Source organism: Phyllostomus discolor, chromosome 14 (genome assembly GCF_004126475.2).
Source record: "Phyllostomus discolor isolate MPI-MPIP mPhyDis1 chromosome 14, mPhyDis1.pri.v3, whole genome shotgun sequence".
Classification (NCBI taxonomy): Eukaryota; Metazoa; Chordata; class Mammalia; order Chiroptera; family Phyllostomidae; genus Phyllostomus; species Phyllostomus discolor.
The window spans coordinates 38,867,780-38,884,957 of record NC_040916.2 but is presented as its reverse complement, the minus strand read 5'-3'; the positions used below and the strand labels follow the sequence as shown (position 1 = coordinate 38,884,957).

Here is a 17,178-nt window from a genome sequence, read left to right as displayed (position 1 = left end):
TTTTACTCGGTTTCTTATTTTTTATCTTCTTTTCCTCTTTTTTCTTGCCCTTTTCTTCCAGTTTTGGTATAGTTTTGTGGTGGATTAGATGTCAGCAATACTCGGGCTATGATGGGCCCGGCCTTGTACTGGATGCTTTAGTCAAGATCTCACTTGATGCTTTCTTGAAGTCTGCAAGATGATGAAATGAAGGGTTTAGGAATATCTTTGAACTTAGCATTCTCTGTTCTCCTTTTGTATTTCAAATCTTTCATTGCTCAATTTGAACCCCTAAAGTTGGGAAGTGTAAGAGTACCTTGAAAACATACTTCCATTAGAGAAAAGCAAAGTCGTATGTTGCTGGAGTGATGAAGAGCCCATGTCATTATTTGTCTCATATTTTGAAAGAACCCAGGAAAAGTCTTCATGGTGCAAATCCTCCTTCTTTGGGGTGGGTGGGGGGGGAATGTTTGAGGGAGAGGCATAAATGATTAACTACATACTTAGTTCTCCAGGATTGTTTATTGCTTTATTTTTTCTAAGCTTTTCAAACATAGTCTGTCAGTAATTGAGGGCTTTCTGGGCTGAAGCAGAAGTATAGGTGCAGTTAATGCAATAATTTTATAAAGCAATAGTGCTTATTTTTCTGAAATTGATATTTCCCAGTTTTGTTTTATTGATGAGTGGGTGGGGGATGAAAGATGTAGATAAAGGATTTTACTTTTAAAATCAGATTAAAAAGGCAAAGAACTTGAATAGACTTCTTCCCCCCCCCCCAAAACACATGTAAATGGCCAACAAACATGAAAAGACACTCAACATCACTAATCATGGGGAAACGCAAATGAAAACCATGGTGAAATACCATCTCACACCTGTTAGAATGGGGATCATCAAAGACAAGAGGCAAGTGTTGGTGAGGCTGTGGACGCAGGTGTAAATTAAATGTTGCGGCCACTATGGAAAACAGTAGACAATTTCCTCAAAAAATTAAAAACAGAGCTCCCCCCTGGCTGGCGTAGCTCAGTGGATTGAGTGCGGGCTGGGAACCAAAGTGTCCCAGGTTCGATTCCCAGCAAGGGTACATTCCTGGGTTGCAGGCCATAGCCCCCAGCAACCGCACATTGATGTTTCTCTCTCTCTCTCTCTATCTCCCTCCCTTCCCTCTCTAAAAATAAATAAATAAAAAAACAAAACAAAACAAAACAAAACAAAAACAGAGCTCCCAGATGACCCAGAAATTCCGTTTCAGGGACATAGCCAAAGGAAATGAAATCATTGTTGCAAAAGAGACACCTGGCCTGCACCCCGTGTTCACTGCGTCATTTTCAATAGCCAACACATAAAAAACCTGAGTGTCCATTGGCAGATGTGTGGGTAAAGAAAAGTTCTGTGTATGAATATTAGTTACACATTAAAAAATAGTAAATCTCGCCTTTTGTGGTAGCATGGGTGGACCTTGAAGGCATCATGCTAAGTGAAGTCAGTCAGAGAAAGACAATTCTATACATCCTCACTTACATGTGGCACCTAAACAACCTGAACTATAGAAATACAGAGTAGAATGGTGGTTGCCAGGGGCAGGGGTGGGGAGCATGGGGAGGTGCAGGTCGAAGGGCACCCACTTCCGGCTGTAAGATGAGTAAGTTCTGGGGATCTCATGTACAGCAATGGTAGCTACAATTAACAGTACTGTATTAAATATTAAAAAAAATCCTCACCCAAAGACATGCTTAGAGAGGGGAAAGGAGGGAGAGAGAAGAGAGAGAAACAGTGGTAGGAGAGAGAAACATTGATTGGTTGCCTCTCTTACGGGCCCCAGTTGGGGATCGAATCCGCAACCTAGTCATGTGCCCTGACTGGGATTCAAACCAGCAACCTTTCAGTTACAGGATGATGCTGCAACCAACACTGGCCAGCAATGCATTATATACTTAAAAGCTGTGGAGAGAGTAAACCTTAAAGTTAATCACCACAGAAAATGTATGCAAGGGGATGGAGGTATTAAGTAACCTTAATGTGGTGATCATTTCTCAATACACATGTGTATCAAGTCACCAGGCCGCACACCTTAAACTTATACACAGGGTGGGGCACAAGCAGTTCATATGGCAAATGGTTCCATACAGTTCGTATGGAAAATCACACAGTAATTAATACATAGAAGAATAAACTCTTTCATGCACTCACAACTGTAAACCTACTTTTGCTGCACCCTGTATGTTATATATCAATAATATCTCAACAAAAACTGAAACGAAAGAATATATGCTGAATTCCCAAAGGCTATTATATCAGGTTTTTTATCTAATTATTACTGTTATTAAATTTGTAAGTGTTCTACAAATTGAAAATATTAGTATACTATTGTTACCAGTTAAGCATTAATAACTACTACTAATAGTGATAATACCATTACTAAATTGATCAAAGATGCTGCCTAACCTTTTGAAAAAATATCATTGTATTTGCATATATAATAATATACTGTAAAATCTACTTATCTATTTCTATATAAAAATCTTTTTTCAATTTTATTTTAAAAATGTGTTTTTTTCAGAAACAATTGATATACAATATTATATTAGTTCCAGGTGTACAACATAGTGATTAGACATTTATATAACCTATGCAGTGATCACCCCTTAGAAGTCTAATATCCATCTGACATCACACAGTTATTATAATATGATTGACTATATTCCCTATTCTGTACTCTACATTCCCCTGTTTTTAGTACTGGCAATTTGTACATCCTAATCCCTCCCTCCTTTTCACCTTCAGCTTTATTTTTGTTCCCAGGTTTTGCAAATCGTTTTTCAAAACCCAAAGGACCAAGGAACCCACCACCGAGTTGGAACATTTAACACAACTTTGGACTACAGTCTGCAAGTGCACCTGCAAAGAAATATGACCAGAATATGGCCAGCTACAATCAGCGCTCTATGTTCATAATGTCAGCAGTGCACACAGGCTAATGTGGTAACAGCTCTGAGGAGAAAAGCAATACACGAATGAGTGCAGAGGTTTTCCATTTACTCTTATTTATATCAGGTTGGAAACAGCAGAAAGAGTTTGACACTTGAGCTTATGTAGAGAATGCTGTAGGAGAAACAGTTTGGGCATGGACTTTTCACTTTTGGAAGTTATTTTTATTTGACTTTTATATAAATATAAACTTTAAAAGATTTGTAAGAATTGGATCTCAATTATGTGTCTACATTGCCAGAATTTACTGTAAAAGTTTTTTAAAATCTCACCTTGTGGTTGCAGTACAAAATTACTGCTTGTGACAATTCCCTGGGAGTTATTTTTGCCTAAATGGAGTTTACCTTGTACATCTTCCCAAGTGTTGTGGGAAATCGGAATTGTAAGAAAAGAAGTTATATTTAAGAAAATAAAATAATGTAAATAATGGCTGTGATCACTTTGATTTGTATATATAAACTAACAAGATGTTCAGTTACATTCCTGATACATTTTAATCAAGGTTATTCAATTACCAAATCTAGAAGAATAATCAACCAAATAGCTATCTTTTGGTAGCATTTTATTCATTTCAAAAGTTCTGTGTAAACATGTACAACTTATACCCAACAACCAGAGGCACTATTGGTTTAATTTTTTATATGAATATGGATCTGACATTTTAAGAATATCTGATCTTTCAAATCTAATTTTATGTAACAAATAAGTCAGTGGGTAATTATTATAAAGATTCTCCGAAATGACGTGACTTATTTTTAATTTCAAAAAGTCTAACTTTCAGAAGCATGAAATACTTAAACAGCATTCGTTTTCCAGTATTTTTCATTGGGAAGCCAAATTAAGGCGTAAATTGGATGAAATGTTATTACCTGTTTATTGTAGCACACAACAGGTGCTCAGTAAACTTGGTTTCAAACTAACGTCACTGTCGTGTTCAATTAGGGGAATGCGTCTCCAGGCACGAGTGGTATCAAACCACAGCAATTTTATCTGTGTGCTTCATCGTAATCAATCATCTCCAAATATCTTTATCGAGGACCAATATATATTAAAAGAGTCTTAGGTAAAACCTAAAGTGACGATGAAATTGTCAATGAATTTCTGAACGGAAGCGCTCGTGAACGGTGACGATTTGGGGCGTGTTCTCTGGTAGGCACACTTCTCCAATTTATGCAACCTTATACTTACGATTCGACAAACCTTTTAAAAAAATTAGAATACGTTTTCCCATCCAGAATTTTTCCCTAACTGTAGGGATGTGTTCAAAATAATGCTGGACTCCACCTTTCCAGGCACTGGACGGCAAGGTGGGGCGGCGCTCACCAAGCTCCCAGAAGGTTCTTGCACCTGCCTCGCTATCCCCGAGCTGTAACCATGGCAACGCCCGCGAGAAGGGTCGAAACGTTTCTGAATTGCAGCCCCATTAGATTTTAAAGCAAAACGTCCCTCACTTTACATATTACTAAATCCCCCCTTTTCCTCTCCGCCTTATCACTGGTTCAACGATAAAAGGCCGGGGATTCTTTTACCTCACAAAGGTTAAAAGAGGAATACGAAATTTAAAAGTAACTATGGAGACCATTTACTCCGCGTAAAATGACGGAGGGACACAAGATGATAATGGGAACGCGCCGCCAGACTCCGAAAGCCATTAACATTGTTTGGGCCGTTAAAGCGGTTGGCGGTAACTCTCCGCCCAGCGGCGGTTGCGTCGCAGCCCGAAGCGTGACTCGGCGCACGCTCCCTTTCCGCTCCTCCGCCCCGGGAGCCGGGGAGGCGGCGGGGGTTTGGGGGAACTACCGCTCCCATGAGGCTCTGCGCGGCCCAGAGTGCTTTACAATAGAGCTCCGGTGGAGAGGCCGGCGGAGCAGCGCTGGGAACGGCCGCTTCCGGCATGTTCAGCTCCGGATCCAGAGCCGCCGAGAAGTGGAGGGCGGCGGAGAGACTTCAATGCCCAGCGGGCCGTGCGCGGGAGGCGCTTGCGCGATACGCGGACGGGGGGGCGGTCGGGCCATTTAAATGTGTGTTTGTGGGTGAAATGGCTGCGCAGGTCGGAGCGGTGCGCGTAGTACGGGCGGTGGCGGCGCAGGAGGAGCCGGACAAAGAGGGGAAGGAGAAGCCCCACGCCGGGGTCTCGCCGCGGGGAGTGAAGCGACAGCGCCGAGTGAGCAGTGGGGGGTCTCAAGAGAAGCGGGGGCGGCCGAGCCAGGACCCCCCTCTCGCTCCCCCTCACCGGCGACGTCGCAGCCGCCAACATCCCGGGCCGCTGCCGCCGACGACTGCAGCCCCAACCATCCCAGGCCCCGTTAAACCTCTGCTCCTGCCACCTCCGCCGCCACCTTCGCTGGCTCCCGCCGGGCCCGCCGTCGCTGCCCCGCTCCCAGCCCCAGGCACGTCGGCCCTCTTCACCTTCTCGCCCCTGACGGTGAGCGCGGCCGGGCCCAAGCATAAGGGCCACAAGGAGCGGCACAAACACCATCACCACCGCGGCTCCGACGGTGACCCCAGCGCCTGCGTTCCGGGCGATCTCAAGCACAAGGACAAGCAGGAAAACGGCGACAGGACTGGAGGGGTGCCTCTGATCAAGGCCCCCAAGAGAGGTGAGAGCAGGCGAACTGCCCCGAGCTTGGGCTCTGGGTTTCACTCAGTACAGATATCCCGCCCCTTTAGCACTGCAGGACGCCAAACCCCTGCCTAGCTCCTGCTGCTCGGCTCCCCTAAGCCCGCTGGGGTGGACTCTGGATTTCAAACCGCTGACACAGTCTGACCTACTTGAGGCTTCTCGCTCCCAGGCCGAGCTGTCAGTTACTAACCCCCTCACCAGGCCCCCCACCCGCTCCTCCTGGAGCCTTTACCAACGTTTGTGTTCAAATTCCGCAGGGTTTTCGCGCGGTGCGGTTCTTGGCGTGGGACTTGTAGGTGGGGTATTACAAACTGCCTTTCTAAAGTAAAGGCTTTTAGCTAAAACTGTTTCCTCTTGTTTTCCTTGATGGTCGCTTTAATATTTACTCTTCTCTGCTCCAAAATCTTCCCCGGTATGGTTTAGGGCTCTAATAAGTTTGGATTCTTAGAGAGGTTTCTCGACTCACTGATTGCCTTAGTTTCTGTAAGGTGAGACGTCAAACGCAGTTTATCTTCGTTCTTTTTTATCTGGAGGTAAAAATCATTTTTAACTTTCATATTAGGTCTTAATTCTCAGGAAAGGGATGCGGAAAGTTTTCTCTTCCCTTTGATCCTAGGAAATAGGGCCAACCGGGCCCCTGAAAAGTGGGAAGCTTGCGTTAATTAGTAGATAGTGGAGGCGAGAATTCCAGTTGCATTTTATTTTGTTGGCACAACAAATTAGAATTTATTTAATTCCAATAACCTCAGCTAAAGTCAAGACTATTTAACCCAGAAAGTGTAGGACTATCTAATTGTGGATTCTAGGGAAATTAAGGTGGCCAAAATTGGTGTCTTTCTATTTCCAGGTACCTGTAGCACTTGTTTACATTCTCTGTAGAAGGAGGGGGTGGGTGCTGGATGAACTTTTATTATACCATGCGTGTGTATTTTGTGTATGCTTTTATGTAATGTTAGTTGTATCTCTTCAAGAAGATTTTAAGATACTACTGTGTTTCTAATCCTGGCCCAGACATGTTAATGAACCAGCCTTCCAATCCAAACTTTTGTGAGTCTTGGATTCCTTCTCATATTTGGTCTTAGATTAAGTCTGAGGCTAACCATTTTATTTATTTATTTATTTATTGGGTGCTACTTCCAAATGGTGCAGGTTATTGCAAATAATTGCCCGATAGCATTTATTGAATTCGGGTGAGTCTTTCTCCCTCTGGTGGTGTCCACATCCTCGCCTCAGGAGTGGCGCTTGCGCCAGGCTGACCGGAGTGCCGGTTTCCGCCGTCAGTGTGCAGTGATCTTGCTCTCTCTTCTTTTCACCTTCGTGAGTGTGCGCGCGCGTGTGTGTGTTTTAACCATTCAGAGCTAGAGGTAATTTTAGAGATCATCCAATTCAAATCTGTGTAGTAAAAAGAAAGTAGGGCCCAAATTAATACCAAGTACAAATATTTCAAAAAATTTTAAATGGATCATTTGCCTAATGGGGCTTAGAACCCAGATCCCCTGAATCCCAGTTCCAGTTTCGCCCCCCAGCTGTGTGGTGTTGCTTTCTCTCTCTGCTCTTGGTTTTCCCCGCTCCTGTGCTTCCCCTTTACTTGGCATCGGGGTGGCAGTAGCCAGTCCCATCAGGAATTTCTGCCCTAGCCCCCGTCTATGGGGGGGAGTGGCAGTTTCATGAGTAATGATTCATAATGTGCTTTTCTGGACATTGCACAGCCTTCATGTTTTTTTTTTTTCCTTAAACAAATAAAAAACCCTTTAACCCAGTGCTGTCCACAGAACTTTCTCCAGTGATGGAAGTGTTCTGTGTCTGTGCTGTCCAGTATGGTGGCTGTTAGTCACGTGTGGCCCTTGAAACAAGTCTTGAAGACTTGAAATGTGGCTGGTATGACTGAGGAACTGAATTTTTAATTTAATTTAATTCTCATTAATTTATAATTAAATAGTTCCTTTTGGCTAATGGCTACCACGTTGGACAGCATAGCTCAAAGCATCTGTAGTTTGCCAATACTACAAGTGGGTTAAGGTCAGGTCATTTAAATTTTTTAAAAAATTGAGGTGTAATTGATATATCATTATATTAGTTTCAGGTGTACAACGTGGTGATTCAGTATTTGTATGTATTTTGAAATGATCACAATAAGTCTAGTTTAAACATTTTAATTTTTGAATTAGAGACTGCTGGATTATGCTTTCTGGGGGGAAACCGAATACCACAGCCTCCTGGGTACTTAACACACACTGGTATTTTAAAGGTTCTGAGAACCCTACAGAAAAAAACCTGTTTTAACCTTGTGTAATCCAGGCTCTTACACACACTTTTCATACCTTTTATTTTTTTTGCTGAGCATCATTATACTTACTGCCGTGGTGTGCAGGAGGCAGGCCTGTGGAGTCCACGTGAGTTTAAATCTTGGCTCTACCGCTTACTGTGTGACCACCGGCAAACTCCTTTAACTTCTCTCTGCTTCACGTTCCTGTTTGTAGAGTAAGGTTGAGGTGTTTCTTTCATCAGGTGGTTAGGTGCTTTAAATGGGGCAGTACGTGGGAAGCACTGAAAACAGAGTCTGGCTGATACAAGGCCCTGTTAAGACTGTTACGTTACTTCATCGTGCTTGGTACTTGAGACAGCTCTCAGGTCAGTAAGGAGAGTGGCTAGAGCCTTGTCATTTACGGAGCGCTGTTTTCCCTTCCCTTCAGACTTTAGAAACTACTGTAACTTTTTATTTTGAGGTAATAAAATATTCACAGGAAATTGCAAAAATAGTATAGACAGGGTTTCTTTCCCCCAAAGGTTACATCTTACATAACTGTTGTATAATATCAGCACCAGGAAATTGACGTGGGTGTGTGTGCATGTGCTTCTGTGCCATCTCATCACCTGTAGATGAATCGAACTGCAGTCAAGATTTACAACTATTGTGACTCCATGGAGATGCCCCTAATGCTGTCCATGTATATATAGTCTTAGGCACTCCCTGTGGCTCCTCACCTTCTCTGACCCCTAGCAACCACTAATCTGTTCTCCAGGAACCACTAATTTAGCTCTGTAGTTTCATGATTTTGAGAATGTTATGTAAATGGAATAATACAGTGTGTCATTTTTCTGAGATTTTTCCCCCCACTAAGCATGATGTTCTTAATCCATTCAAGTTACTGTATGTATCAGTAGTTCACTCCTTTTCATTACTGAATAGTATTCTGTGGTATGGATATATCACACTTTGACCATTTACTTATTAAAGGACTAAATAAATTTTAGTTTCTGGTTTAGCTTTTGTGAGTAAAGCTTCTGTGAACATTCCAGTTCAGGTCTTTGTGTGGATGTAGTTGCATTCCCAGAGAATGCAATTACTAGGTCATATGGTAAGAGCATGTTTAGGTGTTGATTTTTATTTTTATTTTTAAAGATTTTATTTATTTATTTTAGAGAGATGGGGAAGGGAGGGAGAAAGAGAGGGAGAGAAACAGCAATGTGTGGTTGCCTCTCACATGGCCCCCACTGGGGACGTGGCCTGCAACCCAGGCACGTGCCCTGACTGGGAATCAAACTGGTGATGCTTTGGTTCACAGGCCTGTGCTCAATCCACAGAGCTACACACCAGAGCTTGATTTTTATTTTTTAGACATCGCCAAACTGTTTTCTAGACAATCTGTACCATTTTACAGTCCTACCAGCAATGTGTGGGAGGTGCACTTCCTCCACATCTTTGCCAGCATCTGGTATTGCTGTTTCTATTTTAGCTGCTTTGGTAGATGTATAAGTGGTATCTCATCATGGACTTAAGTTGCGTTTTCCCAATGGCTACTGATATTTAACATCTTTTCATGTCATCATTTGCTGTTCATATATCCTCATCATTAAAATGTCTATGTCTTTTGCTGATTTTCTCTTCTTCCCTTTTTTTTTTTAAAGATTTTATTTATTTACTTTTAGAGATATTGGGAGGGAAGGAGAAAGAGAGGGAGACAAACATCAATGTGTGGTTGCCTCTCACATGCCCCCTACTGGGGACCTGGCCTGCAACCCAGGCATGTGCCCTGACTGGGAATCGAACCGATGACTCTTTGGTTTGAAGGCCTGTGCTCAATCCACTGAGCCACACCAGCCAGGGCTCTTCTTCCCTTTTTTATTGAATTTATTGGGGCGACACTGGTTAACAAAACTGTGCATGTTTCAGGTGCACAATACCACAACACATCATCTGGTCACCACCCCAACTCAGGTCTCCTTCCACCACCACTTATCCGTCCTGTACCCTCCTCCTCCCCCTGCTGCCCCCTTTTCTCTGGCTTTTTTGCCCATTTTCTAATTAAAGTTTTTGTGTTTTTTAACTAAGTGAAAGTTTGAGAACTCTGTATATTACAGATAAGGTCCCTTGTCAGATCCATGGTTTGCAAATATTTTCTCCCACTCTGTTGTTTGTCTTTCCACCCTTCTAACAGGTTCTTTCAGAGCAAGCTTTAGAGTTCCTCGAAGCTCAATTTATTGGTTTTTGTTCTTTTATGAATATGCTTTTGGTGTCATGCCTGTGGTCTCAAGACCTAGGTCCCAAAGATTTTCTCCTTTTATTTTTTCCTGAAAGTTTTATAATTTTAACTTTTACATTTGAATCTGTGATCCGTGGGAGTTAATTTTGTACAAGGTGTGAGTTTTAGGTCAGAGTTCCTTTTTGTTTTCTTTTGTTTGCCTATGGATAGCCAATTGCTCCAGTACATTTTGTTGAAAGGACTATTTTTCCATTGAATTTCTTTTGCACCATTGTCAAAAATCAGTTCCATTGCCTATTTTTGTATGACCTGTGATCTAAGAATTTTTTTATATTTTAAGTGGTTGAAAAGAAAAACCAACCCATGACATGTGAACATCACATGAAATTCCGATTCAGTGCCCAGAGGCAAAAAGTGTTGATGGAAGCGGCAGCACTCATTCAGGTGTGCCGTCTCCGGTGGTTTTTGTGCTGCAGCGGCGTCAGGGCAGAGCATTTGAGACAGGTCAGCGGGCCTGCCAGGCTTACTCTCTGGCTCTGGCTCTGGCTCTCCGTAGAAAAAGTTAGCTGACTCCTGAGGCCGCTCCTTTGGCCAAGAGCCATGTTCCTGCACACCAGTCCTCAATCCAGATGCACGCACAATTTAACCACAGATTGCAGATTCCAGTCATTTGGAGTTGCTCATAAGTAGTTGAAACAAAAGTTTAATCTGTAAATGATAATGTAAACTTGCTTTATCTGTAAAATGGTACATAAAATGATTTTTGAAGAGGTAAAGTAACATGCGTAAACTTCTCTGGTTACAAAATGATATAACTGCATCTAGAAGATACTATTAAGAGATATTAAAACCTTTTTTTATTTCTCCTAAGCAGCAGGCTTGAGTCTTAAACTGACAGTTACCTGTGTCTTTTGAAATCTTAATATGTTTTTCTCCCTACTGCTCATTAAAAGCATAAAACAAACAAACCTCCTCCATTCAAAACCCATCAAAGGAAGTAATGCTTCTCTTTAATTATTCTTGGTTAAATTTATGATTTTAGTAACGTTTTTTAAAAGAGGAACGGGGTGAGTCGACTCCCGCAGCTGTCCTCCCCAGTGTCATTAAATGGCAGGATTGCTTTTATGTATTCCCCATGAGTCAGCCTTCCGTGCTCTCCTTTTTCCGTCTCTGCCCAGCTGCCCAGCTGCCCTCGTAGGGGTGTCTCTGAGCCAGACTACTAATTGAAATTTTCTGTGATGTCAAAAAGCTGTTGGCAGGAATTTTAGATCCTGAAATACCTTGTTTTGGTGATTGGAGTTGGGGATTACTTTGGGATTATAGAGAGACCTGAAATAAACAGATAATCTCATCTATCAGAGCAACAATTTCATGGGCTGATACTTTTCCTTTCCCAGAGAGGCAAAAAAGCCTTCAAGGCCATGAAAATTTTTGTATAACATAATGCCACCTTTGTGATCTTGCAGAATTATCATGCAGTGGACACTCAGTAAATATGTGTTGAATAAAGTAATGCTCCCTTTATTAGAGGTTCTTCCAAGCTGCCTCAAGTCCATTAATTGTAATTAGATCATTTAGTTGATCCTCCCACGGGGTGCTGCAGAGAGGAGTGTATGGAAAAGGCAGACAGAGGGAGTGGTTTGGAAGAGTTTGCGTTTTGGAGTCAGATAAGAGAGACCTTTGAATCTTGGTTGTCACCTACTGGCTTTTTGAGACCTGATAGAAATAACATACCATGTTTCAAGCTGTTTTCTCCTCTGTAAGAAGGATTTATATATCTGTTTTACTGGCGTGAGGGTTAGAATGAGATAACATACAATTACTAGCAGACAGTTGGTAAATAATAGTTTCCTCCCTTCTTTCAGAGATTTATTTTCCCTTTTATGTGTTTCTCTTATAGTACAATACATTGAACACTAGGTTGGTAATTTCTAGCTCTAGTTTTGATATCTCAGAGTTATTGCCAGTTATTTCAAGGAATATTATCAAATATTATGAAAATGATAATAGAGATGGTGAGGACTTGTGGTTGGATACTGTTACGAGGCCTTATGTTGTTTCAGTCCTCACAGAAACTCGGAGGTAGAGATTAGTATTAATCATGTTTTGAGATGAGAAAATGGAAGTTTAGAGAGATTTATGAGCTTGCCCAAAGACGTTATTAGCAGTGGAGCTGGGACATTAACCTGGGTCTTTCTAACTATAAGGCACCTGAAAGAGCACACACTCTACTGTCTCTACAATTCAACTGCTTTAGAGTAATAATAGTGGTTATCCATGTACTGAGTATTTGTTATGTTTCAGGACTATTCTAAGTACAGTGTACTTTAATATGCTTTGTTTATTCTGCCCACTGATTTTGTGAGAAAGGACTGTTATTCCCCTCCATTTACCAATGAGAAACACAGTACAAAGAAATTAACCTGGAAAAGGTAATACGGCTAGGACAGGGGTTCAAATCCAGCCAGCCACTCTTAGACCCTGTGATAGAGGGGGGCAGAGGGGGCAGTGAGGTGATGCAGTGTTAGAAACATGCAGTGATTTACTCAAATCATGGCCTTCAACATGAACAGTTTTTACTGTTTCCTTTTTAGTCAGGTTTTAAATATGGAACTGGAAGAGCTTAATACAACCAAAAAGAATTTGTTTTCAGAAAACAACTTTAGTTTTTTTCTTTATTATGATTAATAAAATATAAAAGTTGTTATTGTTTTGTTTTTGCTTATGCACCATGATTTTTAGGAATGTAGGTATTACATTTTATTTCAGTTCTAAACTATAATTCAAGCCTAAGAATGGTGTCATGATTCTTATTTTGTAATGTGGAAAGCTTATTTATTTTTGCATTCATGGGAACTCTGAATAGTGATGTTAAATAAATTATGCTATTTGATAGTTGATAATAATGATATTACAACATATGATTTTTTCAATAGGTTTTATTTATTTTTAGAGAGAAGGGAAGGGAGGGAGAAAGAGAGGGAGAGATACATCAATGTGTGGTTGCCTCTCGCCTGCCCCCCCTGGGGACCTGGCCTGCAACCCAGGTGTGTGCCCTGACTGGGAATCGAACTGGTGACTCTTTAGTTCACAGGCCAGCACTCAAAGACAGCCAGTAATTTGCTTCTTAGATGAATGCTTGTGTCTTCCCCTGCAGAACTTCATGCTTCTCTGTATAATTCATCGCACAGTGTGATGTGTGAAAGCTTTCCGTTATCACAGACAGTGTAGCTTGACTCTTTTTCTGTAAGTGAACTCTTGTCAATAAATTTTAGCTTTTTTTAAAGTTCCATCACAGTCCCCCCCCATTGACATTTTAATTTTTAAGTTTATTTTTATTTAAGTGTAGTTGGTCTGAATACTTTCTATGTTGGAATGCTAACACCCTCTTTCAGAAGGGGGTTGTTAATTCTTTAGACAGTGACTTTTTAAAAAAATTGAATATAATTGATATTTAATAACATTGTGTAAGTTTAAGATGTACAACATACTGGTTTGAATAATTTGTATTGCAGAGACATTGACTTTTAAATAAAGTTTTTTGTTTTTTTTTTAAAGTTACCCATGAAGCTTTTTTTTTTTAAGATTTTATTTATTTATTTTTTAGGGAGGGAAGGGAGGGAGATAGAGAGAGAGACAGAGAGAGAGATAGAGAGAAACATCAATGTGCAGTTGCTGGGGGTTATGTCCTGCAACCCAGGAATGTACCCTGGCTGGGAATCGAACCTGGGACACTTTGGTTCCCAGCCCGCGCTCAATCCACTGAGCTACGCCAGCCAGGGCATTAAATAAAGTTTTTAATTCAAGGCAAGGCAACCTCAATATTCTCATTAGGCAGTGATGGCTAACTTTGTATAATAACTTTTAACAACTTTGTATATGTATGCCATTCTCAATTAGTTACCACCATAATAATTCAAAAATAATACTTGTTTATTCAAAGAAATTCATTAGCTAATGAAGACAGGTTGTCTTAGATTTCTTTGTAAACAAAAGTGAACTTTCTATATCTCAGCCCTAGATAAGAATCAAAATTTGAAGAACAGGGTTAGTGAGTAGATAGATTGAAATTTATTTCATGTTTTAAACTTTTATCATGTTGAAGTAGGAGATTACAATCAATTTAAGGTCTTTTTCATTTCCTTATATGGTGGTTTTTTTTCTTTTTTTGAGATGGACCATGTTGGATTAATTGAGTGGTTCTTAGGAGTTTTGGAATAAAACCCACAGAGACCTGGCCATGTCAGAAATGTCACCGGTGAGCTGATAGTAATAACAGAAACGTGTTTCAATCCAGGCAGCTCCCTGGTGTTAATTTCAGTGGCAGATCTAGGTTACAATTCATCTTCTGCAAATTCATCTTCTGCATACCAAATACCTCCTCTGAAGCTTAAACTAACAGAATCTATTCAGAGAGATTTTCTTTTTCTTTTCCTATGAAATTGCTAAAACATTTTAGCAGAGGGTAATTAGATGATTTTTTAAAAAAATTGGATTAACCTTTATGTTTAATGGCATTAACATTTAGTTATTTGACAGAATTGCCCAAATTATTGATTTGATATATGAGGAAAGTATTTAGATTAATTTTATTTAGTAAGAAATTGATTGTGACTAAGTGTTGTAATGAATTCTCAAAGATTTAGTTGTACATAGAAAAAAGGTTGCTTTTTCTCTCGCCAATTTAAATGATCTGATGACATGTATATTTTGGTCTGTGATCTCAGTTTAATTCCAAGTGAAGTTTGCAAGTGGTTTTCTTTTTGTTTAAAAGCAAGCATTAAACAGAATGAAAACATTTGGTATCTGTACACTTTAAAGTCTTTGATTGCGCTTTTAAATATTTCCTTTAGAAGGGCTTTATAACCTGTAATGTCTGGTGATCAGAATGGTTTTGCATAGAACACTGCAACTATCACATATTTATGTATTACATACCAAGAAAATTTTTATTGTAAAATTTATTGAACTTGTTCTTCCCAGGTGTAGTAATAGGATTAGTTGGGATTAAGACAGGATTAGTACCTGTTTTAGCCCTGAATTAATTGAATTGTGTCAGAAATACTATTGTTCGGTGGGTCAATTCTATGTAATTAATACCACATCATGCTTGAAGGTTGGTCAGGAGTATACCTGATATTTAATCCTAAAGAAATCTTGCTAGGTATATTTCCCAACTGGGAAATAAAAGATGCACTCTATTTTGGGTTTGTTAAACTATGATAACCCCTTAAAATTAAAAAATAATTTTTTAAAAGATTGTGTTTATTTATTTTGAGAGAGGGGGGAAGGGAGGGAGAAAGAGAGGGAGAGAAACAACAATGTGTGGTTGCCTCTCTCATGCCCCCTGATTGGGGACCTGGCCTGCAACCCAGGCATGTGCCCTGACTAGTAATCAAACCGGTGACCCTTTGGTTCTCAGGCCAACACTCAATCAATCCTCTGAGCCACACCAGCCAAAGCTAAAAATAAAATTTTTGATTGTAAAAGTAAAAATGTTTTTGTAGAAAATTAGAAACTACAGATAAGAAAAAAAAAAGAAAGCTAGGCATTTATAATCTTACTAGCCCAGGTTACTACCATAATACTTTGATATATATTTTCCAGATAATTGTTTGTGTTATATATATACAAAATATATATAGGTAAGTTAGACTTTTTCCTCTCTTTAGGTACTTTGCTTCTCCCTGGAATAATTTTCTCTCAAAAAGATGCTTGTTTTGTCTTATTATTTAGGACTCAGTGTAAATGTCAGCTCCCAAAGAGAGCTTCCCCAGCATCTAGTAACCTGCTGATAACTTTCTCTTTCTTGTACAACTAGACTGTAAAGTCCAAGAACTAGGGATCATGTCTGTCTTAGTTAATACGTATTCCTAGTGCCCAGAAGTGTCCTCGGTACATAGTAGGTACTAAATAAAGTTTGAATGAATGAATGTTCAATATTATAAAAATAGGGTAAGATTATATATGTGTTAGATACCCTGGAAAGAAAGGTAAGATACCTATATCTGTCTGTCTATACACACATGTATATCTGACTTTAGATTGCTTACGGTCTAGAGGAAAGGTGGAATTGTAATAAATAGTGCCTCTGAATGCAGTTAAGTGCTGTGATGGAAAGTAACAGTAATAAGGAAGCACACAGTAGGAATAGCAATCCAAATTGGGTGAAGAGTTACTAAGAGAAGGCTTTCGGCAGGAGTAACAATGTAAGCATTTTGTAATGCTGTAATTTATCAGTTCTTATCATCTGTGATATACTTTATTAGTGGTTGAGTAGTAGTTTATCATATGTAAGTACCAGAGTTTAATTACTATCCTATTATTAGACATTTAGGGAATTCCCTAAATAACTGTCATGGCTATTTTTATGTATCTTCAGGTATTTCCTTAGGTAATTTTTACTTAGTGGAATTTTGAGGTCTGACAATGACAAATATTTTCAAGTCTTTTGGTACATATTTATGTTAGAGGGTACCAAATTGCCCTTCATGAAAATTGTACCAGTTTATACTTGCAGCAACAGTACATGAGAATGCCAGGGTTTTTTTGGCCAATTTGGTAGGAAAAATGGTGTCTTACAGCTCAATTTCCCTTTGTTTGATTCACCTGTGTATATCATAATAACATGTAGACTGACAGCAAGATATGATGAGCTTCAGTGTAGATTTTACTGTGGTTACTGAACAGATGTACCGTTCTGTATGGCATATGTGAAATCAATTACTCCTGTATTGCCTTAAGTTGTTTTTTTTTTTTTTAATATTTTTTATTTATTTATTTTTAGAGAGGGAAGGGAGGGAGATAGAGAGAGAGAAACATCAGTGTGCGGTTGCTGGGGGTTATGGCCTGCAACCCAGGCATGTGCCCTGACTGGGAATCGAACCTGGGACACTTTGGTTCCCAGCCCGCACTCAATCCACTGAGCTACGCCAGCCAGGGCACCTTAAGTTTTTTGACTGCAGGTCATACTAAGTTATATCTGACCTTTGCCTTATCTATAGCATAGTCTCCAGGTCAGAATATTATTGTACTTTGAGATTTTTTTTCTCATTTACTTTATAAACATGTAATGGGAAGTGCACAGGAACTGGGAATAGGCGT

The 17,178-nt window shown here is 40.1% G+C and overlaps 2 protein-coding genes across 2 annotated transcripts in view; both read left to right on the top strand.

Moving 5' to 3' along the window:
- PTPN22 (protein tyrosine phosphatase non-receptor type 22) overlaps positions 1-3,396 on the top strand; it is a 49,964-nt gene extending 46,568 nt beyond the window's left edge. Inside the window, exon 21 of the mRNA XM_036015414.1 lies at positions 2,782-3,396. Coding sequence (XP_035871307.1) covers positions 2,782-2,846 — 65 coding nt within the window. The 3' untranslated portion in view covers positions 2,847-3,396. The remainder of the gene's footprint in view (positions 1-2,781) is intronic.
- A 1,220-nt stretch (positions 3,397-4,616) lies between these two features.
- The window catches only part of RSBN1 (round spermatid basic protein 1), a 42,004-nt gene continuing 29,442 nt past the window's right edge, over positions 4,617-17,178 (top strand). Inside the window, exon 1 of the mRNA XM_028502554.2 lies at positions 4,617-5,567. Within this exon, the coding sequence (XP_028358355.1) occupies positions 4,862-5,567 (706 nt within the window). The 5' untranslated portion in view covers positions 4,617-4,861. The remainder of the gene's footprint in view (positions 5,568-17,178) is intronic.